General features: G+C 47.2%; 1 protein-coding gene across 1 annotated transcript; it reads left to right on the top strand.

Moving 5' to 3' along the window:
• The first annotated feature begins 4,519 nt into the window (after positions 1–4,519).
• On the top strand, positions 4,520–14,229 carry LOC144599755 (uncharacterized). Its single transcript, XM_078410993.1, has 3 exons — positions 4,520–4,796; positions 7,814–7,916; positions 13,835–14,229. The coding sequence occupies exons 1-3, from the start codon at positions 4,520–4,522 to the stop codon at positions 14,124–14,126; spliced, it is 672 nt and encodes a 223-aa protein (XP_078267119.1). The 3' UTR covers positions 14,127–14,229.
• Positions 14,230–24,462: the final 10,233 nt, after the last annotated feature.

The following is a 24,462-nucleotide window of genomic DNA, read 5'->3' as shown; positions in this document are numbered from 1 at the left end:
CCATGCCGAGTATCAATCACCACGTACACTAGTTCCATCCTACACATTAGGGACAATTTACTGGATTTAATTGAAACCTGCAAGTCTTTGGGATTTGGGATGTGGGAGGAAACCGGAACACCCAGAGAAACCCCATGCGTTCACAGGGAGAACGTACAAACTCTGTACAGATAGCACCCTTAGTCAGATTGAACCCGGGTCTACAAGGCAGCAATAGGCATATGACTCTTGTATATTGTCTCAGTGATCTATTTCTATACACTTTGTTCTTAATCTCTGATTGTGCTGATATATAGTAATACTTCACTGAACTGTACTCAAAATAGTAATTTCACTGTACCTCGGTACATGTGACAGTAAAGAACCATTGACTGTTGGATAAGCAGGCAAGGGAGGGATATTGATCAGGCAGAGGAGATTAGGTTAACTTGGATAGACACAAAGTACTGGGGTAACTCAGCGGGTCAGGCAGCATCTCTGGAGAAATAGGACGTGCGGTTTCGGGTCAAGACCCTTCTTCAGACTGAAAGTGTGTCAGTCTGAGAAGACTTCATCAGTCCGAAGAAGGATCCTGACCCAAAACGTCACCCATCCTTTTTTCGAGAAATGCTGCCTGACCTGCTGAATTACTCCAGCACTTTGTGTCTATCTTTGGAATATGCCAGCATCTGCAGTTCCTTTCTACGCATTTAGTTGAACTTGGCATCATGTTCGGCAGAGACATTGGGGTGAAGGGCCTGCTCCTGTACTGTACTGTTCCACGTTCTAAACTGGTAAGGAAGACACTTATGGCCAGTGGACACCTCACCCTCAATACAGTTTTGTCAGCAAACTCATGAGATGTGTGCAGACGCTGCTCTGCCCAACACTAAATCTCATTCTCAGGCAGAACCCACTATGCTGCCTTCTTAGTTATCCCGACTCTCGCCAGGACTCGAGGGCCTGAGCTGCAGGGAGAGGTTAAGCAGGAGGATGGGGGGTGATCTTATAGAGGTGTACAAAATCACGAGAGGAATAGATATGGTGAATGCCCAGTATAGGGAAATCAAAAACCAGAGGACATAGGTTTAAGATGAGAGGGGAAAGTTTTAATAGAAACCAGAGGGGCAACTTTTTCCACACACAGGGTGGAGATGTATGTAAATTGCTGCCAGAGGAAATAATTGAGGCAGGTACGATAATAGAATTTAAAAGACATTTAAAATGATAGAAAAGGTTTGGAGGGATTATGGGCCAAGTGCAGGTAAATGGAACGTGTAGATGGGGCATCTGGGTCAGCATGGAAGAGTTGGAGAAGGGACAGTTTCCATTCTATATGATTTTATGACTAAATGCTGGCAAATGTAAATTAATTTTGATTCTAGGCACCTACAATTTGGGGGTTTTTCACACTTGGAGGAGTTGACATTAACTGAGGGTCAGCATATTCTATTGGGAAGAAGTAAAAAAATAATGGCATGATTTTGAAGGGGTAAGTCTTTAACCCAGGATTGGGGAATCAAGAAGACATGGGTTCAATGGTTCCTTTATTATCACTTTTACCAAGGTACAGAAATATTATTTTTTTGCATACAGATCAGTAAGATTATTGCGATACATCAATTCCCGATTAAGTGCTGAATGCATAGAAACCGGCCACTGAATCCATGTGCAAGAGTTGCCAGGTTTTGGCGCCATTTTCAAACTCCCCGCTGCAGTTGGCCATAAAGGCCCGTTGCCTCCGTCCGGATCGCCCCGCAAATCACCATCCCTCTCCTCGCTTGGCCAAGGTTTAGGGTGAGAGGGGAAAGATTTAATGAGAACCCGAGGAGCAGCTTTTCACACAGAGGATGGTAGGTATATAGAACGAGCTGTCACAGGAGGCAGTTGAGCTACAACACCATTTAATAGACATTTGGTACAGGTACATGGATAGGAAGGATTTAGAGGGACATGGGCCAAACGCAGGTAGGTGGGACATGCAGGTGTTGCATCTACCGCTGCACCACCTTTAAATTGTGCTTATGCAACAAAATATTTCACTGTATCCACGTACACCTGGCAATACAATAACTCCATCCTAGAATGCAAGAAAATACAGTGAATGTAGGAAGGAACTGCAGGTGCTGGTTTAAGCTGAAGATAGACACAAAATGTTCGAGTAACTCAGCGGGACAGGCAGCATCTCTGGTGAGAAGGAATGGGTGATGTTTCAGGTTAAGACCCTTCAGACTCGTTAGGGGAAAGGAAAATGAGAAATAGTGACAGTGATGTAGAGAGATATACAGTAGAACAAATGAATGAAAGATATGCAAGAAAATAATGATGATAAAGGAAACAAGCCTTTCTTAGCTGTTAGGTGAGAACGAGAGCCAGATGCGACTTGGATGGGGAGGGAGAGAGAGAGAGGGAATGCATGGGTTACTTGAAGTTAGATAAATCAATATTCATACCACTGGGTTTAAGGCTGCCCAAGCGAAATATGAGATGCCGTTCCAGTGAGTTATGGGCATAGCCCAGGCCTTAACGCAAACCAACCACCCTTCTATGGACTCCATCTACACTTCACGCAGCCTCAGCAAGGCCACCAGCATAATCAAAGACCAGTCTCATCCCCAGTATCTTCTCACCTCTCCCATCAGGTAAGTTGTACAGGTGTGAAAATGCACACCTCCAGTTTCAGAGGCAGTTTTTTCCCAGCTGTTATCAGGCACCTGAACCATTCTATCATCTACTCGAGAGTGGTCCTGACCTCCCATCTACATCATTGGAAACTGTCAAACTATCTTTAATCGGACTTTACTGGAACAAAAACGTTGTTCCCTTTATCCTGTATTTCTACACTGTAGACGGCTTGATTGTAATCATGTACAGTCTTTTCGCTGACAGGATAGCTTTTCACTCGATAAATGTGACAATAAACTATCTCCATGCCAGCGTGAGGCCAAATGCAAACTGGAGGAATATATTCTGCTTTTGTAGCTCACAACCCAACAGTATGAACAGCTGAAGGGTGTCAAGGGTTATGGGGAGAAGGCAGGAGAATGGGGTTCAGAGGTAAAGATAGATCAGCCATGATTGAATGGCAGAGTAGACAATATGGGACAAATGGGCTATTTCTGCACCCAGAACGTACGAACTAATGAACTTTCATTTTGCACTAGTATTTAGGTTAATTGGATATTTCTTTATTATATACTGTAATAACATTTAAAAGATACCTGGACAAGTATACAATAGACAATAGGTGCAGTAGTAGGCCATTCAGCCCTTTGAGCCAGCACCACCATTCAATGTGATCATGGCTGATCATTCTCAATAAGTACCCCGTTCCTGCCTTCTCCCCATACCCCCTGACTCCGCTATCCTTAAGAGCTCTATCTAGCTCTCTCTTGAATGCATTCAGAGACTTGTCCTCCACTGCCTTCTGAGGCAGTGAATTCCACAGATTTACAACTCTCTGACTGAAAAAGTTTTTCCTCATATCCGTTCTAAATGGCCTACCCCTTATTCTTAAACTGTGGCCCCTGGTTCTGAACTCCCCCAACATTGGGAACATGTTTCCTGCCTCTAACGTGTCCAACCCGTTAATAATCTTATGTGTTTCGATAAGATCCCCTCTCATCCTTCTAAATTCCAGTGTATACAAGCCTAGCCACTCCAGTCTTTCAACATACGACAATGCCGCCATTCCGGGAATTAACCTAGTAAACCTACGCTGCACGCCCTCAATAGCAAGAATATCCTTCCTCAAATTTGGAGACCAAAACTACACACAGTACTCCAGGTGTGGTCTCACTAGGGCCCTATACAGATAGGAAAGGCTGAGGGATATGGGCCAAATATAGATGGGGCATTTTGGTTGGCATGAACGAATTACCCAAAAGGCCTGTTATATAAGAAAATAACTGCAGATGCTGGTACAAATCGATTTATTCACAAAATGCTGGAGCAACTCAGCAGGTCGGGAAGCATCTCGGGAGAGAAGGAATGGGTGACGTTTCAGGTCGAGACCCTTCTTCAGAGAGGGGCCTGTTTCTGTGTTGTATGACTATCACTCTACGCCAATTTAGAACAAGTAGGGACACATATTTGTGTGCTTTTTATTGTGTTTTTACAGGCCTGTAAAGCCGCAGCAAGTACGAATTGTTGCATTGTCAGTACATGTGGACAATTAATCATAAAAGAAATGACAGAAAGTGCTGGAGTAACTCAATGGGTCAGGCCAAGGCAACATCTATGGAAAACCCGGATAGAACAATTGACTCTCGCTTTGGCAATTTCGCTGCGGCACTGCTTTGTCCACAGTCACCATCCGCAGCCCTGAGCTGCCCCGCTGCGGTCGCCATCCGCAGCCCTGAGCTGCCCCGCTGCGGTCGCCATCCGCAATCCTGAGCTGCCCCGCTGCGGTCGCCATCTTTGTGCGGGGCAGTCGTGAGGGGAACAATTTAAAATCTGAATTCACTTCATTTTTACTCCAGTGAAATGAAAATCAATTGCTGAGATGTTTTAAAGCCGCCGTTGTAGCTGCGATGTAAAAATGTGTAGTTTCTGCGGAGGAGGGGCGCGTTGCGTCGCGTCATGCCGTGCCTCCCGTGAGGCTGTGCGCGACGCCGGGCCCCTGCCTTCCCTCTTTGCGGCCGCTCCGCGGGACGAGACGCAGGTGAGAGGAGACGGCGGCGGAGGATCCGCGTCCATCGAGGCTGGGCCTCGCGTCCCGGCCAGCCCGCCGACCCCAGCGCCACCAGCATCCTTCCCCACACCCGCTGCCATCCGTATTGGGCCGCGGACGGCAGCGATGGCGCAGTGGGGCCGCGGTGAGGGAGAGGGTGGATGGCGCGGTGGCCGCGGCCTACTCTACGGGCTGGGACGTGGCGGCGGCGGCGGGGCAGTGGAGAGGGGAGAAATAGGGAGTGAGGGGGAGAGAGAGGGTGCGGATGAGGGTCGGGTCGGGATGGAACATTATAGGACGTTGGTCTGAAGAAGGGTCTCGACCCGAAACGTCACCCATTCCTTCTCTCCCGAGATGCTGCCTGACCTGCTGAGTTACTCCAGCTTTTTGTGAATAAATCGATTTGTACCAGCATCTGCAGTTATTTTCTTATATTATAGGATGTTGGTTGGTTTGGAGAGCGGAGAAGACATGAAGGAAGAGCAGAAATGGAGGGGGGGTGCAGCCTTATCGGATGTTGGTTAGGCTGCATTTGCAGTGTTTGGGGGGAGGGGGAGGTATGAGGGGGATCTGGCCACATTTGAGTATTGCACATTTGGGTCGCCCCATTAGAGGAATGATGAGGCTTCTTTGCAGCGGAGGTTTGTCAGAATGATATGGGAAGGAACTGCTAATGCTGGTTTAAACCGAAGGTAGATACAAAATGCTGGAGCAACTCAGAGGGTCAGAAAGCATCTCTAGCGAAGGAATGGGTGACGTTCCGGTCGATACCCTTTTTGAAGATGGGTCTTGACCCAAAACGGTGCCCATCCCTTTTCTCCAGAGATGTTACCTGTCCTGGTGAGTTATTCCAGCATTTTGTATCCTATCTTTGGTTTTACCAGAATGATGCCTGGTTTAGAGGGTTTTAGCTACAGAGAGAGGTTGGACAGGCTTGGATTGTTTTATCTGGAGGTTGAAGGGAGACCTGAAGAAATATATATTATGAGAGGCATAGATAGGGGAGACAGTCAGAACCATTAACCCCAAGGTGGACTGGGGGGCATGCAGTGAGGGGGGGCAAAGTTTAAAGGAGATATGTAGAATCTTTTATTTTTACACACAGAGGGTCCTGGTGGAGATAGATATGGTAGTTATGTTTAAGAGGCAAATGGAGGGATAGGGATCACAAGCAGGTAGATCAGAGTTGGAGGGTGGAAAAGGGGACGTGAGGAAGGATACAGCTCTATAGGACCTTGGCTGGGCTGAATTTGCGTGCGGTTTTGGTGCAGGATAAGTTACACCCTGGCTGCTCCGTGCCACGGGTGTCGTTCCCCCTGCACAAAGCAACACGTTTCCCACTATCCTCGTCTGCCAGCAACTCCCTGGCTGATGGGGACGCTAGGTCACGTACACCAACTCCAGCGTTCCCAACATGTTGCTCGCTGGGAGCCCTGCTCTCTGGGGTGGCTTTTTGTTTCGTACCATCCCTTCATCTGGAATGTTGCCATCGAACACCATCCCATACAATCACTCTACCCGTTTAAATTTCTCTTCTATAGTGCTGCAATCTACCCCTTCACCTTTGCTCCACCTATTGCACTTCACTTTGACTTTAATGTGTTTACATATAACATTATCCAATTGGATAGCTGCATTAAAGGCTTTTCATTGTACCTCAGTACATGTGGCAAAGGCAAAGTTAAACACAAACCTTTAACTTACAAAGCTGAAATTGGTGGGCAGGTGCTTAGTAACAGGGATTGCATGTGGAAAAATACTAATTAGTGGCTGCTACTGTTTGTTACCAACAGGAAATGAAATAATTGTGTGCAGTTGTGGTCGCCCCATTACAGGAAGGATGTAGAGGCTTTGGAGAGAGTGCAGAGGAGGTTTACCTGAATGATGCCTGGATGAGAGGGTATTGGTTACAAAGGAGAGGTTGGATTAAATATGGAATGTTTTCTCTGGAATCCCAGAGGTGTGGAAGGGAGAAAGGACGGTGAGGGGAGGGAGTGAGGTTGCAGGAGCGAGAGGGGAAAGTGGGTGGGCGGCATGGATAGGCGGTGGGCAGATGCGTCTGGTTCATTGTGTCACATGAACTGGGATAGAGTGAGAGTTCGCTCTTGTATGTTATCCCAAGCAATCATTGAGCTGCAAGGCACAAAACCAGGCTCTTCGGCTCACCTTGTCCATGCCGACCAAGTTGGCATATTAGGCTAGTCCCACATGTCTGCATTTGGCCCATATGCCTCTCAATGCTTCCTGTCTTTGTTTCTGTATTTTATACGGTGTTGATTGTGTCTCCCTCAGTCAATTAAACATGATGTCAGTTGTTATGTATAAATGTGGTGGATCAGTTTGCAGTAAAGCTGGGAAGATGCTACAAAATGAAATGGGAGTGAGTTGAGAAGTTTGGAGGAACAGAATCTTTGGTGTTGACAGATCCTTAATAATAACTCGGCAGATAGATAAGACTAGGTGGTTCAGGAGGTAAATGGGATGCTTTCCCTTGAGCCAAAGCCTTGAATTATAAGAGTAGAGAAGTTATCCTAGAAGTTCAATATGTTCAGTTCTTGTTAGGTCATAGCTTTAGATCTCATAACTAGGTCACAAGAAATAGGAGTAGAATTAGGCAAATCAGCCCATCAAATTCGACCTCACCATTCAATCATGGCTGATCTATCTCTTCTAACCACATTCTCCTGTCTTCTCCACATAACCTCTGACATATGCTTTACCAATAGAAGTGTGGAGCATTTTTGCTCCTAAACTGTAGGATAATGCTAGCGTACGGTGTGATCGCTGGTCAACGCAGACTCGGTGGACCGAAGGGACTGTTTCCGTGCTGTATCTCTAAAGTCTAAAAGTTCAAGGGAGAGGGGGGGAAGTGGAGGGAAGCAAAGGGGGCCGGGGCTTGGGGGGATATGAAGAGGGTGTTTGTAGAAGTGACATAAAATTGGAGAATTCAGTGTTCAAACCTGTGGATTGTAAGGTACCCAAGTGGAATATGACATGCTGGTATACTGTAGGTACAAGTATAGAAGACAAAGTGCTGGAGGAACAGGCAGCATCTGTGGAGGGAATGGACCGGGGACGTTTTGGGTCGGGTCCCTTCTCCAGACCGAAGCGAAGTCTTTCTCTGACCCAGATTTGACACTAACTTTGTTTTCTGGATTTCAGATTTGACCCCAAGAAAGGTTTCTGGTGTCAGCTCTTGGAGAGCAATAAAACGAAATGCCTGGGCAAGAGCAAGGGGCGGAAGTACCACGAGATGGACAATGATGTACGTACCCAACCTTCCCAAGCACCAACTTACACGAGCTCCAGAAGATTCATGGTGCAGCTTTATGGGCTTTGGTCAGGCTGCATTTGGAGTCTTGCATGCAGTTTAGAGGGTGGTGGGGACCTGGAACCCGCTGCTGGTTTTCTCCCACATACCAAAACACGTGCAGATTTGTAGGTTCATCGGCCCTCTGGAAATTGCCCCCTAGTGTAGAGTGGATGGCAAAGTGGGATAACATACAACTAGTATAGTATAGATTGGGTAGACAGTCAGAACCTTTTTCCAAGGGCAGAAATATCCAGCACTAGAGGGTATAGCTTTAAGGTGAGAGGGGGAAAATTTAAAGGAGATGTGCGGGGCACGTTTTTTACATAGAGGGTGGTGGAAGTCTGGAACGCTCTGCCTGGGGTGGTGGTACAGGCAGATATCATCGTGATGCTTAAGAGTCTTTTGGATAGGCACATGGATATGGAGAGAAATGGATTATGTACACGCAGATATGAGATGGTCCAGTCATCATGTTCAACACATTGTGGGCCGAAGGGTCTCTTCTACACAGGTTCCGTGATAAGATAAAGAATGGGATAAACATCTTCGGGATGTGGGAGGAAACTGGAGCATCCAGAGGAAACCCACGTGGTCACATGGAGAACAGGCAAACTCCACACACACACACATCCCCCCCCCCCCCCCCCCCCCCAAGGTCAGGGTGGAACCTGGGTCTTTGGCACTATGAGGCAGCAGCTCTACCAGCTGCACCACTGTGTCGCCCCATTGTAAAGGGAGAAAGTTGGGATCCTTCCCAGCATCAAGAGTTAAGAATGTCTGGTCATTGGTCCCAAACAGCACAATGAAATTCTTCCTTGCATCAGCACAACAGATATAACATAGTACACTAGTACAATGTAAACAATGGAATACATTTTTTAAAAGTTCAGTATATACATCTATATATCTATGTGTGTGCATATATATATATATATGTAGGAAAGAACTACAGATGCTGGTTTAAATCGAGGGTAGATACAAAATGCTGGAGTAACTCAGCGGGGGACAGCCAGCATTTCTGGAGAGAAGGAATGGGTGAGGTTTCGGGTCGAGACCCTTCTTCAGACATACATATATATATATATGGATGTGTGTATATATACATATTGTGCGTAATTCATATGTATGATTTATATATATATATATATTATTTATATTATATATGTGTGTGGAAATCAGTAGAGCAGGAAAAATAATAAAAGACCCATCCCACCCCGGCCACCGTCTGTTTGTTCTTCTGCCCTCTGGTCGACGTTTCAGGTCGATCAAATCCCGAACAAACAGACTCAACAGTTTTTAACCCCAGGGCCATACGAGAACTGAACACTACTTTCTGCAATAGGTCACACTGTTAAAACTTTTGTATTTAATATATTGGTATTTATTTGTTTTGCATTTATTGCATATATGTTTTTTACGCACCGTCAGGATTGCTATTTTTTAATTTCGTTGCACTTGTTGCAACGACAATAAATGAATATTATTATATATTATTATTATATTATTATACATATATAAACACACATTCAGAACATATCCATACATACTCATAAAAACAAACAAACAATAATAGTGCAAAAAGATTAACCCGATGCCCTCAGGTCCACGGGAACAGTTACTCAGGAACAGTTCCTTGCCGGCACGTTCTTGAACCGACCTGCACATCCCTAAGCAGCAACGGAACAGCTTGAACATCCGTCTTGTACTGTACTCTATGTTCCGTGTGTATCTGAAGTTCCTCCATGTCCTGATTCAGATCATCAGTCAAGATGCCCACTGCTATTTCACCCGAGTTTCTTAGTTGACATACGTATGTCTCGGCTTCCTTACAAACCATAAGACAATAAAACATTGGAACAGAATTAGGCCATACGGCCAATCGAGTCTGCTCCACCTTTTGATCATGGCTGATCTGTCTTTCCCTCTCAACCCCTTTCTCCTGCCTTCTCCCCATAACCTTTCTCCCCATAATCCTTCATTAGAAAGGATTAGACATCCTTTCTAATGAAGAACCTACCAATCTCCGCTTTAAAAATACCTGATGACTTGGCCTCCACCGTTGTCTGCGGCGATGAGTTCCACAGATTCACCACCCTCTAACTAAAGAAATCCCTCCTCATCTCCATTCTAAAGCTTTTGATCTTTTATTCTGGGGCTGTGCCCTCTGCTCCTAGACTCCCCCACTACTGGAAACATCATCATCCACATCCAATTTATCTAAGCCCTTCATTAGTGTAGTTTAGTTCAGTTTAATTTAGAGATACAGCATGGAAACAGACTCTTCAGGCCACCGAGTCCATGCTGACAATTGATCACCTGTTCACACTAGTTATCCAACCTCACACTAGAGGTTACTGAGGCCAATTAATCTACAAACCCGCACGTCGGATGTGGGAGAAACCGGAGCAGCCAGAGAAAACCCACGTGGTGACGGAGAAGGTACAAACTCAGTGCACGTTGTTAGGATCGAACCCGGATCTCCGGCGCTGTGAAGCAGCGGCTCCACCTGCTGCGACACTGTGCCTCTCTATACATTTAGTTGGTCTCAAGGAGATTCCCTCATCCTTTTAATCTTTTATTGCGCACACAGAGGGTGGTGGGTGTATGGAATGATTGGCCAGAGGAGGTAGTCGAAGCAGGTACTATAACAATATTTAAAAGACATTTGGACAAGTACATGGACAAGAAAGGTTTAGAGGGATATGGGCCAAACGCGGGCATATTGGACTAGTGTAGATGGGGCATCTTAGTCGGCAAGGTGGGCCGAACAGCCTGTTCCATGTATGTTTGTGGGCGGCACACTAGCACAACGATAGAGCTGCTGACATACTAAGTCAGAGACCCGGTTTCAATACTGACTGGGTGCTGTCTGTATAGGATTTGTACGTTCTCCCCGCGATCTGCTTAAGTGCTCTCCGGGTGCTCTAGTTTCCTCCCAAACTCCAAAGAAGTGTGGGTTTGTAGGTTCATTGGCTTTGGTAAAATTGTAAATTGTCCTGAATGTGTAGGATAGTGTAAGTGTATAGGCCGCTGGTTGGCATGGATCTGGTGGGCCGAAGGGCGTGTTTCCGCACTATCTCTAAGGTCTAAAGTTTAAAGACTCAAGGGTTCTTTCAATGGTACTTTACTTGTCACATGTTGAGAGGTAAAGATCGATCAGCCACGATTCAATGGTGGAATAGACCCGATGGGCCGAACGGTCTAATTCTGCTCCTATAACTTATGGACTTATGTACCAAGGTACAGTGCAATTTATTTTTGTACGCAGTTTAGTACAAGTATCACTCTACATAAGCTCTTAGATACATCTTAGATAAGCATTTCAAATACAGTGCGTGTAGAGCAGTAGTACACTGAGACAGTATACAGAGCCGCCAGATTTGGCGCCAGTTTCAACTCTACGACTCTATGATGTATTGCCGTGCCTTGATGCTGGTTACAGTCCTTGTACTTCCCTTTTCTTTTTACAGTCCCAGGCCTTTCTGAGAGAGCATTACAGAGATATCTTTGGTTCTCCAACATGGTCCATGCTACAATTTCAACCAAGGAGGGCTCTTGTCTACTTCTCCCTCTCCCTCTTCCCCCATCCCTACCACTTCCGTCCCTTCCACTCCCATCCCATCCACCCACATCCCATCCACCCACATCCAAACTGCCTTCATCCCATCCACCCACATCCCAACCATCCCATCCCAACCACCCCATCCCAACTATCCCATCCCAACCACACCTTGCACAACGTAGCTCAGAAGAAGTTGTCTCAACAGAGTTTCAATGGATTGACTCCCCCCACCCCGGGGAGCTTCTGTGGTGAAAACTATCGCACTTGTCCTTTCACAAGGGCTTACAATGGGACAGGAGCACAGGGACTCCTTGCAACAGGGGGCTCTGAGCGACAAGAGCCCTTCTGCTAAAGGGCACCAACAGATGCACTCTAGGACCAGGCTGGTGTAGAGAAACAAGGAGGGCTCTTGTCTACTTCTCCCCCTCCCTCTTCCCCCATCCCTACCACTTCCATTCCATCCACCCACGTCCCTTCCACTCCCATCCCATCCACCCCCATCCCATCCACCCACATCCAAACTGCCTTCATCCCATCCACCCACATCCCAACTACCCCATCCCACCCCAACCACCCCTTGCACAACGTAGCTCAGAAGAAGTTGTCTCAACAGAGTTTCAATGGATTGACTTCCCCCACCCCGAGGAGCTTCTGTGGTGAAAACTATCGCACTTGTCCTTTCACAAGGGCTTACAATGGGACAGGAGCACAGGGACTCCTTGCAACAGGGGGCTCTGAGCGACAAGAGCCCTTCTGCTAAAGGGCACCAACAGATGCACTCTAGGACCAGGCTGGTGTAGAGAAACAAAATGACCACTATTTCCATACTCTCACCTGTAACATTGCCACTAAAGTCCAAGTCGTCTACTCTCCTTCCCTCGTCCTCCTCGTTAGGTTTGTATTAATGTTTAAACAACCAATATGACTGTTTTACAGAAAACTATTACAGACTATTTGAGATTGGTCTCCACAGAAGCTTTCTAATGTCTGGTGACTTTGAATCAGTGACTTGATGTAATTACTCTGTGTGAAGGGTGCATATAATTGGGGACAAAGACTAATTCATCTTCCCAGTCAAGATTCAGCCTCAGTCTAGTGTTCAGAGTTTTCCCAGGGGCTTGTGTCAACCCCCGACAGGTCTTCGATTGAAATACTTTTTGTGTTCTCCCTCCCAAAAAAATGATTGCCTCATTCCGCACAAGCATTTGAACGATTGCTCAGATAAAAGAAAAAGACCGATAGAATGTTAAGCCCGAGCCTTCACACAGCGCTGAAGGCAGGTGGGTGGTGTTGAATTATTTTACTGTACCAGAGGTGACTTACAATTTATTTAATGTACAATGGGACCATGCAAGCAACAGTGGGAAAATTATTTTTGGCAATATTCTGTGTGTGAAATCATGAGGGGAATAGATAGGGCAAATGCACAGTCTTTTACCCAGGGTAGGGGAAACAAGAACCAGAGGACACAGGTTTAAGGTGAGAGGGGAAAGATTTAATAGGAACATTAGGGGCAACTTTTTTACATGAGGGTGGTGGGTGTATGGAAAGCTGCCAGAGGAGGTAGTTGAGGCAGGTACTATAACAACATTTAAAAGACATTTGGACAGGTACACGGAAAGGAAAAGTTTAGACGGTATGGGGTAAATGTGGGCAGGTGGGACCAATGTAGATGGGGTCATCTTAGTTGGCATTGGCAAGATGGGCCAAAGGGCCTGTTTCCGTGCTTTATGTCTCCATGACACTATTTGACATAATGCAGACAAACAGGGCAGTTTAAATGGGCAAATGGGTCAGCATGGGCATGGTGGGCTGAAGGGCCCATTTCTGTGCTTTACCACCATGACACATGGATGTCCAGAGAAACACTTAGAAGACCTGACACCTTCATAGGTTCGGAGGGACATGGGCCAAACGTGGGCGGGTGGTACCAGCGTAGATGGAGCATCTTGGCCAAGTCATTGAGTATTTTAAAGGTGGAGATTGACAGGTTCTTGTTTAGTAAGGGTGTCTGGGATTAAAGGGAGAAGGCAGGAGAATGGGGTTGAGATGGAAAGATAGATCAGCCACGATTGAATGGTGGAATAGTCCTGATGGGCTGAATGGCCTAATTCTGCTCCTTTTACTTATGGTATGAACCTCAATCATATCCACAAGAGTCTGGTGGTGGGAGCACTATTGTGTGTGAAGGTCTTGGCTACGGACAACAGCTTGGGCTGAGTAGACGCTCTCTCGCTCAGTGAGGTTGCTGTAGGTTAGGGTGGCAAGGGAATGAGGAGTGTGCAGTGAAGAATTTGTCCTCAGGCAGGCAAAGGTACCGAGAGAAACCTGACGTGCGGGTAAAGGAGAGAGAAAATGGTTCCATGGAAAGCCAACGTTACCTCCTGCTCGAACGAGCTGCTGATCAACGGTGCTTCTCTCTGGATGAACTCTGGGAACGGATCCTCTTCGAAGGATTTCGTAGCTGCTTCTGTGCGATAAATATTCCCTCCCACACACCCGAGCAATGGACGACGGTGTGTGTCAACATCTCGCTCAAGTACATCTTCTCTGTCACTGGATCCGCGTTTAAGAAACAACAAGCAATGAAAATAACATGAAAGTTGAAGTTTACACTGTACAAATTTTTGGAAAAACCATTGTATTGATAATTTATTAACAAAGTGTTTTAAATCTGTAATTTTAAATACCTTATAATTTACTCACCAGCTATAAGGATAATACTTTTACAATTGAATGAAACAGAGTAACTGGAGTGTGAGTTGCCTCTTTATTACACACACACACTTTGATTTATAACTCCGTGAGCTGTGTTTTAACGTCAGGCAGGAGGAACTAGAAGGGGCATCCTGGTTAGAATGGGGAAGTTGGGCCAAAGGGCCGGTTTTCATACTATACGACTCTATTATAACTATGTAATAATTTATATTCACTTCCTGGCAGGGCCGTTTTTACAGCATTATGGGCCCCCGGGCAAAGCAGTGTACTGGGGCCCCTACCGTTACTCTCCCCCACCCCCCTTTCCCTACCAGCCCCCCCCTGTCGTGCCGGCGAAAAGCACTTAGTTGCGAAAAGCACTTACAGATCGCTGTGAGAAGCACTTAGTGACTGAAAATGTTGCGAAAAAAGCACTTATTGAACCTACATTTTTAAAGTAGTATTTATTTATTGCAAGTCACTTAACATACACAGATCAGCATGGGGCCCCTATGCTCGTGGGCCCCCGGGCAAGTGCCCATCAGGCCCATGCGTTAAGACGGCCCTGCTTCCTGGTATACAGTTAGTGATGTTCATTTAGTTTAGTTTAGAGATACAATGTAGAAACAGGCCCTTCGGCCCACTGAGTCCACGCCGATTATCAATCACCCCGTACACTAGTTCCATCCTACACATTAGGGACAATTTACTGGATTTAACTGAAACTTGCAAGTCTTTGGGATGTGGGAGGAAACCGGAACACCCAGAGAAACCCCATGCGTTCACAGGCAGAACGTATGAACTCTGTACAGATAGCGCCCTTAGTCAGATTCAACCCGGGTCTACATGGCAGCAATAGGCATATGACTCGTGTATATTGTCTCAGTGATCTATTTCTATACACTTTGTTCTTAATCTCTGATTGTGCTGATATATAGTAATACTTCACTGAACTGTACTCAAAATAGTAATTTCACTACCTCGGTACATGTGACAGTAAAGAACCGTTGACCGTTGGATATGCAGGCAAGTCAAGTCAAATTTATTTGTCACATACACATACACGATGTGCAGTGAAATGAAATGCCTGCGGATTGTGCACAAAAAAGAATTACAGTTACAGCATATAATAAGTTAATAAGTTACTAAAAATAAATAGTGTAGACAAAAATTTAGTCTGGAGTTATACAAGTTGACAGTCCTGATGGCCTGTGGGAAGAAACTCCGTCTCATCCTCTCCGTTTTGACAGCGTGACAGCGGAGGCGTTTGCCTGATCGTAGAATCTGGAACAGTCCGTTACTGGGGTGGCAGGGGTCCCTCATGATCTTGCTTGCTCTGGATCTGCACCTCCTGATGTATAGGTCCTGCAAGGGGACGAGTGTAGTTCCCATGGTGCGTTCTGCCGAACGCACTACTCTGCAGGGCCATCCTGTCCTGGGCAGTGCTGTTCCCAAACCAGACTGTAATGTTGCCGGACAGGATGCTCTCTACAGCCCCAGAGTAGAAGCAATGAAGGATCCTCAGAGACACTGAATTTCCTCAGTTGTCTGAGGTGGTAAAGGCGCTGCTTTGCCTTACCTACCAGTGCGGCAATGTGCGTTGCCCACGTCAGATCCTCTGTGATGCGGACTCCCAAGTATTTAAAACTGCTCACCCTATCCACTGTAGACCCATTTATCTCCAGTGGCGTGTACGTCCTTGGATGTTTAGCCCTTCTGAAGTCCACAATCAGCTCCTTCGTTTTAGTGACATTCAAGAGGAGGCTATTGTCCTGACATCAGAGTGCCAGATCAGCCACCATCTCCCGGTAGGCCTTCTTATCGTTGTTGGAGATCCGGCCCACCACCACAGTGTCATCAGCAAACTTGATGATGGAGTTTGAGCTGAACCTGGCCCCACAGTCATGTGTGTACAGGGAGTACAGTAGGGGGCTAAGGACGCAACCCTGGGGGGATCCTATGTTCAGGGTGAGGCAGCTAGATGTGTGTTCCCCCATCTTGACCACTTGGGGCCTGGCGGTGAGAAAGTCCAGGACCCAGGCACACAGAGGGGTGCTAAGCCCCAGTTCCAGCAGCTTCTCAACCAGTCTGCTGTGGACTATTGTGTTGAATGCTGAACTAAAGTCAATGAACAGCATCCTCACATAGCCCCCCTGGCTGTCCAGATGAGAGAGAGCGGTGTGCAGAACCTGGGAGACCGCATCATCCGTGGACCTGTTCGGACGGTATGCGAACTGTAGCGGGTCCATGTTGCGAGGAAGGAGGGCGCAGATGTGCTTCTTGAATAGCCTCTCAAAGCATTTCATGACAACCGAGGTGAGGGCCGCCGGTCGGTAGTCATTTAAACACGCTGGAGAGGCATTCTTTGGCACCGGTACAATGATGGATCTTTTGAAGCATGCAGGGACCACGGACTTGGCCAAGGAGAGGTTGAATATTGTGGTGAGCACTGGAGCAAGCTGAGTAGCACAAGACTTTAGTACCCGCCCAGATATACCACCTGGGCCTCCAGCTTTCCTCGTGTTCACATGCGTCAGAGCCCACCTCACCTCATGCTCGGACACCGAGAATGTGTGCACATCCCCGGCGGTGGATCCCACTCCGGCCTCGCTAACCAGCGCCCCTTTGGTGCTGTTTTTAGACGGCGAGCTGGTGGTGTTACCCGTCTCAAACCGTGCATAAAAAGAGTTCAGGTCATCAGCTAAGGAGGAGCCGGCACTTCCGTTTGAGGGGGTGCTGGACCTGTAGCTAGTTATTGTCCGTAGCCCCTGCCAAAGGCGCCTGGTGTCCTGCTGCTCCATCTGTGACTCCATCTTGTCCCGGTATCTCCATTTTGCATCCTTCACTGCCTTTCGCAGTCGGTAGGACTCTCCCTTGTAGTTGTCCATATTGCCGGATGCCAGGCCAGAGTTGTAAGCAGCGGTGCGAGCATTCAAGGCCACACGAATAGACCTGTCCACCCAGGGTTTTTGATTAGGGAAGATCCTGACCCTTACCGTGGGGATGATGGTATCGGCTATTGTGGCAATGAGGTCCGTAACCGCTTCCGCAAACTCACTGACGTCTCTGGAACTTTCTTGGAACATATTCCAGTCGACATCGCCCAGTGCATCCTGCAGCATGGCCTCTGAATGGTCAGACCACCGCTTTACGTCCCTCGTCACTGTCGCTTCCCGTACTATCCGTTGTTTATACTCCGGCAGCAGGAACATGGCAGCATGGTCAGATTTCCCAAAAGGAGGGAGAGAAACGGCCTTGTAGCCTTTCCTAAACGGCGTGTAGCAGTGGTCCAAAGTTCTATCCCCCCTGGTGACACACGTGATGTGTTGGTGGAAGTTGGGCATGACCTTTTTGAGATTCCCCCTATTGAAATCTCCAGCCACCAGCACAGCCGCATCAGGGTTCTTGTTTTGGTGTTGACACATCACATCGTGTAGGGTCGATAGTGCCACGTCGGTGTCCGCATGCGGTGGAATATAGACAGCTGTGATGATCACCGAGCTGAACTCCCGGGGTAGGTAGAATGGTCGGCATGAGATAGTTAGATGTTCCAGGTCCGGCGAGCAGGAGCGAGAAAGCGTCTTAATATTTCCAGGATTGCACCAGTTATTATTGGTCAAGAAGCAGACTCCTCCGCCCTTGGATTTCCCGGATTCAAGCGAGGGATATTGATCAGGCAGAGGAGATTAGGTTAACTTGGATAGGCACAAAGTACTGGGGTAACTCAGCGGGTCAGGCAGCATCTCTGGAGAAATAGGACGTGCGGTTTCGGGTCAAGACCCTTCTTCAGACTGAAAATGTGTCAGTCTGAGAAGACTTCATCAGTCCGAAGAAGGATCCTGACCCAAAACGTCACCCATCCTTTTTTTCGAGAAATGCTGCCTGACCTGCTGAATTACTCCAGCACTTTGTGTCTATCTTTGGAATATGCCAGCATCTGCAGTTCCTTTCTACGCATTTAGTTGAACTTGGCATCATGTTTGGCAGAGACATTTGGGTGAAGGGCCTGCTCCTGTGCTGTACTGTTCCACGTTCTAAACTGGTAAGGAAGACACTTATGGCCAGTGGACACCTCACCCTCAATACAGTTTTGTCAGCGAACTCATGAGATGTGTGCAGACGCTGCTCTGCCCAACACTAAATCTCGTTCTCAGGCAGAACCCACTATGCTGCCTTCTTAGTTATCCCGACTCTCGCCAGGACTCGAGGGCCTGAGCTGCAGGGAGAGGTTAAGCAGGAGGATGGGGGGTGATCTTATAGGGGTGTACAAAATCACGAGAGGAATAGATATGGTGAATGCCCAGTATAGGGAAATCAAAAACCAGAGGACATAGGTTTAAGATGAGAGGGGAAAGTTTCAATAGAAACCAGAGGGGCAACTTTTTCCACACACAGGGTGGAGATGTATGTAAAGAGCTGCCAGAGGAAATAATTGAGGCAGGTACGATAATAGAATTTAAAAGACATTTAAAATGATAGAAAAGGTTTGGAGGGATTATGGGCCAAGTGCAGGTAAATGGAACGTGTAGATGGGGCATCTGGGTCAGCAAGGAAGAGTTGGAGAAGGGACAGTTTCCATTCTATATGATTTTATGACTAAATGCTGGCAAATGTAATTTAATTTTGATTCTAAGCACCTACAATTTTGTGCTTTTTCACACCGTTGGAGTTGACATTAACTGAGGGTCAGCATATTCTATTGGGAAGAAGTAAAAAAATAATGGCGTGATTTTGAAGGGGTAAGTCTTTTACCCAGGATTGGGGAATCAAGGAGACATGGGTTCAATGGTTCCTTTATTATCACTTTTACCAAGGTACAGAAATATTATTTTTTTGCATACAGATCAGTAAGATTACTGCGATACATCAATTCCCAATTAAGTGCTGAATGCATAGAAACCGCCCACTGAATCCATGTGCAAGAGTTGCCGGGTTTTGGCGCCATTTTCAATCTCCCCGCTGCAGTTGGCCATAAAGGCCCGTTGCAGCCGTTGCCTCCGTCCGGATTGCCCCCGTCTGCATCGCCCCACAAATCATCATCCCTCTCCTCGCTTGGCCAAGGTTTAGGGTGAGAGGGGAAAGATTTAATGAGAACCCGAGGAGCAGCTTTTCACACAGAGGATGGTAGGTATATAGAACGAGCTGTCACAGGAGGCAGTTGAGCTACAACACCATTTAATAGACATTTGGTACAGGTACATGGATAGGAAGGATTTAGAGGGACATGGGCCAAATGCAGGTAGGTGGGACATGCAGATGTTGCATCTACCGCTGCACCACCTTTAAATTGTGCTTATGCAACAAAATATTTCACTGTATCCACGTACACCTGGCAATACAATAACTCCATCCTAGAATGCAAGAAAATACAGTGAATGTAGGAAGGAACTGCAGGTGCTGGTTTAAGCTGAAGATAGACACAAAATGTTCGAGTAACTCAGCGGGACAGGCAGCATATCTGGTGAGAAGGAATGGGTGATGTTTCAGGTTAAGACCCTTCAGACTCGTAGGGGAAAGGAAAATGAGAAATAGTGACAGTGATGTAGAGAGATATACAGTAGAACAAATGAATGAAAGAAATGCAAGAAAATAATGATGATAAAGGAAACAAGCCTTTCTTAGCTGTTAGGTGAGAACGAGAGCCAGGTGCGACTTGGATGGGGAGGGAGAGAGAAAGAGGGAATGCAGGGGTTACTTGAAGTTAGAGAAATCAATATTCATACCACCGGGTTTAAGGCTGCCCAAGCGAAATATGAGATGCCGTTCCAGTGAGTTATGGGCATAGCCCAGGCCTTAACGCAAACCAACCACCCTTCTATGGACTCCATCTACACTTCACGCAGCCTCAGCAAGGCCACCAGCATAATCAAAGACCAGTCTCATCCCCAGTATCTTCTCACCTCTCCCATCAGGTAAGATGTACAGGTGTGAAAATGCACACCTCCAGTTTCAGAGGCAGTTTTTTCCCAGCTGTTATCAGGCACCTGAACCATTCTATCATCTACTCGAGAGCGGTCCTGACCTCCCATCTACATCATTGGAAACTGTCAAACTATCTTTAATCAGACTTTACTGGAATAAAAACGTTGTTCCCTTTATCCTGTATCTCTACACTGTGGACGGCTTGATTGTAATCATGTACAGTCTTTTCGCTGACAGGATAGCTTTTCACTCGATAAATGTGACAATAAACTATCTCCATGCCAGCGTGAGGCCAAATGCAAACTGGAGGAATATATTCTGCTTTTGTAGCTCACAACCCAACAGTATGAACAGCTGAAGGGTGTCAGGGGTTATGGGGAGAAGGCAGGAGAATGGGGTTGAGAGGTAAAGATGGATCAGCCATGGTTGAATGGCAGAGTAGACAATATGGGACAAATGGGCTATTTCTGCACCCAGAACGTACGAACTAATGAACTTTCATTTTGCACTAGTATTTAGGTTAATTGGATATTTCTTTATTATATACTGTAATAACATTTAAAAGATACCTGGACAAGTATACAATAGAAAATAGGTGCAGGAGTAGGCCATTCAGCCCTTTGAGCCAGCACCACCATTCAATGTGATCATGGCTGATCATTCTCAATCAGTACCCCGTTCCTGCCTTCTCCCCATACCCCCTGACTCCGCTATCCTTAAGAGCTCTATCTAGCTCTCTCTTGAATGCATTCAGAGACTTGTCGTCCACTGCCTTCTGATGCAGTGAATTCCACAGATTTACAACTCTCTGACTGAAAAAGTTTTTCCTCATATCCGTTCTAAATGGCCTACCCCTTATTCTTAAACTGTGGCCCCTGGTTCTGAACTCCCCCAACATTGGGAACATGTTTCCTGCCTCTAACGTGTCCAACCCGTTAATAATCTTATGTGTTTCGATAAGATCCCCTCTCATCCTTCTAAATTCCAGTGTATACAAGCCTAGCCACTCCAGTCTTTCAACATACAATGCCGCCATTCCGGGAATTAACCTAGTAAACCTACGCTGCACGCCCTCAATAGCAAGAATACCCTTCCTCAAATTTGGAGACCAAAACTACACACAGTACTCCAGGTGCGGTCTCACTAGGGCCCTATACAGATAGGAAAGGCTGAGGGATATCGGCCAAATATAGATGGGGCATTTTGGTTGGCATGAACGAATTACCCAAAGGACCTGTTTCTGTGTTGTATGACTCTATCACTCTACTGCCCAGTTGCCAGGGAGTGATGTTGAACAAACACTACGCCAATTTAGAACAAGTAGGGACACATATTTGTGTGCTTTTTATTGTGTTTTTACAGGCCTGTAAAGCCGCAGCAAGTACGAATTGTTGCATTGTCAGTACATGTGGACAATTAATCATAAAAGAAAAGACAGAAAGTACTGGAGTAACTCAATGGGTCAGGCCAAGGCAGCATCTATGGAAAACCCGGATAGAACAATTGACTCTCGCTGTGGCAATTTCGCTGCGGCACTGCTTTGTCCACAGTCACCATCCGCAGCCCTGAGCTGCCCCGCTGCGGTCGCCATCCGCAATCCTGAGCTGCCCCGCTGCGGTCGCCATCCGCAGCCCTGAGCTGCCCCGCTGCGGTCGCCATCTTTGTGCGGGGCAGTCGTGAGGGGAACAATTTAAGATCTGAATTCACTTCATTTTTACTCCAGTGAAATGAAAATCAATTGCTGAGATGTTTTAAAGCCGCCGTTGTAGCTGCGATGTAAAAATGTGTAGTTTCTGCGGAGGAGGGGCGCATTACGTTACGTTTCGTTGCGTTGCGTCGCGTCATGCCGTGCCTCCCGTGAGGCTGTGCGCGGCGCCGGGCCCCTGCCCTCCCTCTTTGCGGCCGCTCCGCGGGACGAGACGCAGGTGAGAGGAGACGGCGGAGGAGGATCCGCGTCCATCGAGGCCGGGCCCCGCGTCCCGGCCAGCCCGCCGACCCCAGCGCCACCAGCATCCTTCCCCACACCCGCTGCCATCCGTATTGGGCCGCGGACGGCAGCGATGGCGCAGTGGGGCCGCGGTGAGGGAGAGGGTGGATGGCGCGGTGGCCGCGGCCTACTCTACGGGCTGGGACGTGGCGGCGGGGCAGTCGAGAGGGGAGAAAGAGGGAGTGAGGGGGAGAGAGAGGGTGCGGATGAGGGTCGGGTCGGGATGGAACATTATAGGACGTTGGTCTGAAGAAGGGTCTCGACCCGAAACGTCACCCATTCCTTCTCTCCCGAGATGCTGCCTGACCTGCTGAGTTACTCCAGCTTTTTGTGAATAAATCGATTTGTACCAGCATCTGCAGTTATTTTCTTATGTTATAGGATGTTGGTTGGTTTGGAGAGCGGAGAAGACATGAAGGAAGAGCAGAAATGGAGGGGGGGTGCAGCTTTATCGGATGTTGGTTAGGCTGCATTTGCAGTGTTTGGGGGGAGGGGGAGGTATGAGGGGGATCTGGCCACATTTGAGTATTGCACATTTGGGTCGCCCCATTAGAGGAATGATGAGGCTTCTTTGCAGCGGAGGTTTGTCAGAATGATATGGGAAGGAACTGCTAATGCTGGTTTAAACCGAAGGTAGATACAAAATGCTGGAGCAACTCAGAGGGTCAGAAAGCATCTCTAGCGAAGGAATGGGTGACGTTCCGGTCGATACCCTTTTTGAAGATGGGTCTTGACCCAAAACGGTGCCCATCCCTTTTCTCCAGAGATGTTACCTGTCCTGGTGAGTTATTCCAGCATTTTGTATCCTATCTTTGGTTTTACCAGAATGATGCCTGGTTTAGAGGGTTTCAGCTACAGAGAGAGGTTGGACAGGCTTGGATTGTTTTATCTGGAGGTTGAAGGGAGACCTGAAGAAATATATATTATGAGAGGCATAGATAGGGGAGACAGTCAGAACCATTAACCCCAAGGTGGACTGGGGGGCATGCAGTGAGGGGGGCAAAGTTTAAAGGAGATATGTGGAATCTTTTATTTTTACACACAGAGGGTCCTGGTGGAGGTAGATATGGTAGTTATGTTTAAGAGGCAAATGGAGGGATAGGGATCACAAGCAGGTAGATCGAGTTGGAGGGTGGAAAAGGGGACGTGAGGAAGGATACAGCTCTATAGGACTTTGGCTGGGCTGAATTTGCGTGCGGTTCTGGTGCAGGATAAGTTACACCCTGGCTGCTCCGTGCCACGGGTGTCGTTCCCCCTGCACAAAGCAACACGTTTCCCACTATCCTCGTCTGCCAGCAACTCCCTGGCTGATGGGGACGCTAGGTCACGTACACCAACTCCAGCGTTCCCAACATGTTGCTCCCTCTCGCCGGGAGCCCTGCTCTCTGGGGTGGCATTTTGTTTCGTACCATCCCTTCATCTGGAATGTTGCCATCGAACACCATCCCATACAATCACTCTACCCGTTTAAATTTCTCTTCTATAGTACTGCAATCTACCCCTTCACCTTTGCTCCACCTATTGCACTTCACTTTGACTTTAATGTGTTTACATATAGCATTATCCAATTGGATAGCTGCATTAAAGGCTTTTCATTGTACCTCACTCAGTACATGTGGCAAAGGCAAAGTTAAACACAAACCTTTAACTTACAAAGCTGAAATTGGTGGGCAGGTACTTAGTAACAGGGATTGCATGTGGAAAAATACTAATTAGTTGCTGCTACTGTTTGTTACCAACAGGAAATTAAATAATTGTGTGCAGTTGTGGTCGCCCCATTACAGGAAGGATGTAGAGGCTTTCGAGAGAGTGCAGAGGAGGTTTACCTGAATGATGCCTGGATGAGAGGGTATTGGTTACAAAGGAGAGGTTGGATTAAATATGGAATGTTTTCTCTGGAATCCCAGAGGTGTGGAAGGGAGAAAGGACGGTGAGGGGAGGGAGTGAGGTTGCAGGAGCGAGAGGGGAAAGTGGGTGGGCGGCATGGATAGGCGGTGGGCAGACGCGTCTGGTTCATTGTGTCACATGAACTGGGATAGAGTGAGAGTTCGCTCTTGTATGTTATCCCAAGCAATCATTGAGCTGCAAGGCACAAAACCAGGCTCTTCGGCTCACCTTGTCCATGCCGACCAAGTTGGCATATTAGGCTAGTCCCACATGTCTGCATTTGGCCCATATCCCTCTCAATGTTTCCTGTCTTTGTTTCTGTATTTTATACGGTGTTGATTGTGTCTCCCTCAGTCAATTAAACATGATGTCAGTTGTTATGTATAAATGTGGTGGATCAGTTTGCAGTAAAGCTGGGAAGATGCTACAAAATGAAATGGGAG

Source organism: Rhinoraja longicauda, chromosome 14 (genome assembly GCF_053455715.1).
Source record: "Rhinoraja longicauda isolate Sanriku21f chromosome 14, sRhiLon1.1, whole genome shotgun sequence".
NCBI lineage: Eukaryota > Metazoa > Chordata > Chondrichthyes > Rajiformes > Arhynchobatidae > Rhinoraja > Rhinoraja longicauda.
Note: the sequence above shows the minus strand (reverse complement) of the source record. Positions and strands in the feature narration are given on the sequence as shown.

Excerpts from the sequence above, each read along its gene's own strand:
- LOC144599755 (XM_078410993.1), top strand. The coding sequence starts at position 4,520 with ATGTGTAGTTTCTGCGGAGGAGGGGCGCGTTGCGTCGCGTCATGCCGT. Across the intron at positions 4,797-7,813 it reads GATGGCGCAGTGGGGCCGCG|ATTTGACCCCAAGAAAGGTT; the intron begins GTGAGGGAGAGG and ends TCTGGATTTCAG. Across the intron at positions 7,917-13,834 it reads ACCACGAGATGGACAATGAT|GCAAAGGTACCGAGAGAAAC; the intron begins GTACGTACCCAA and ends GTCCTCAGGCAG.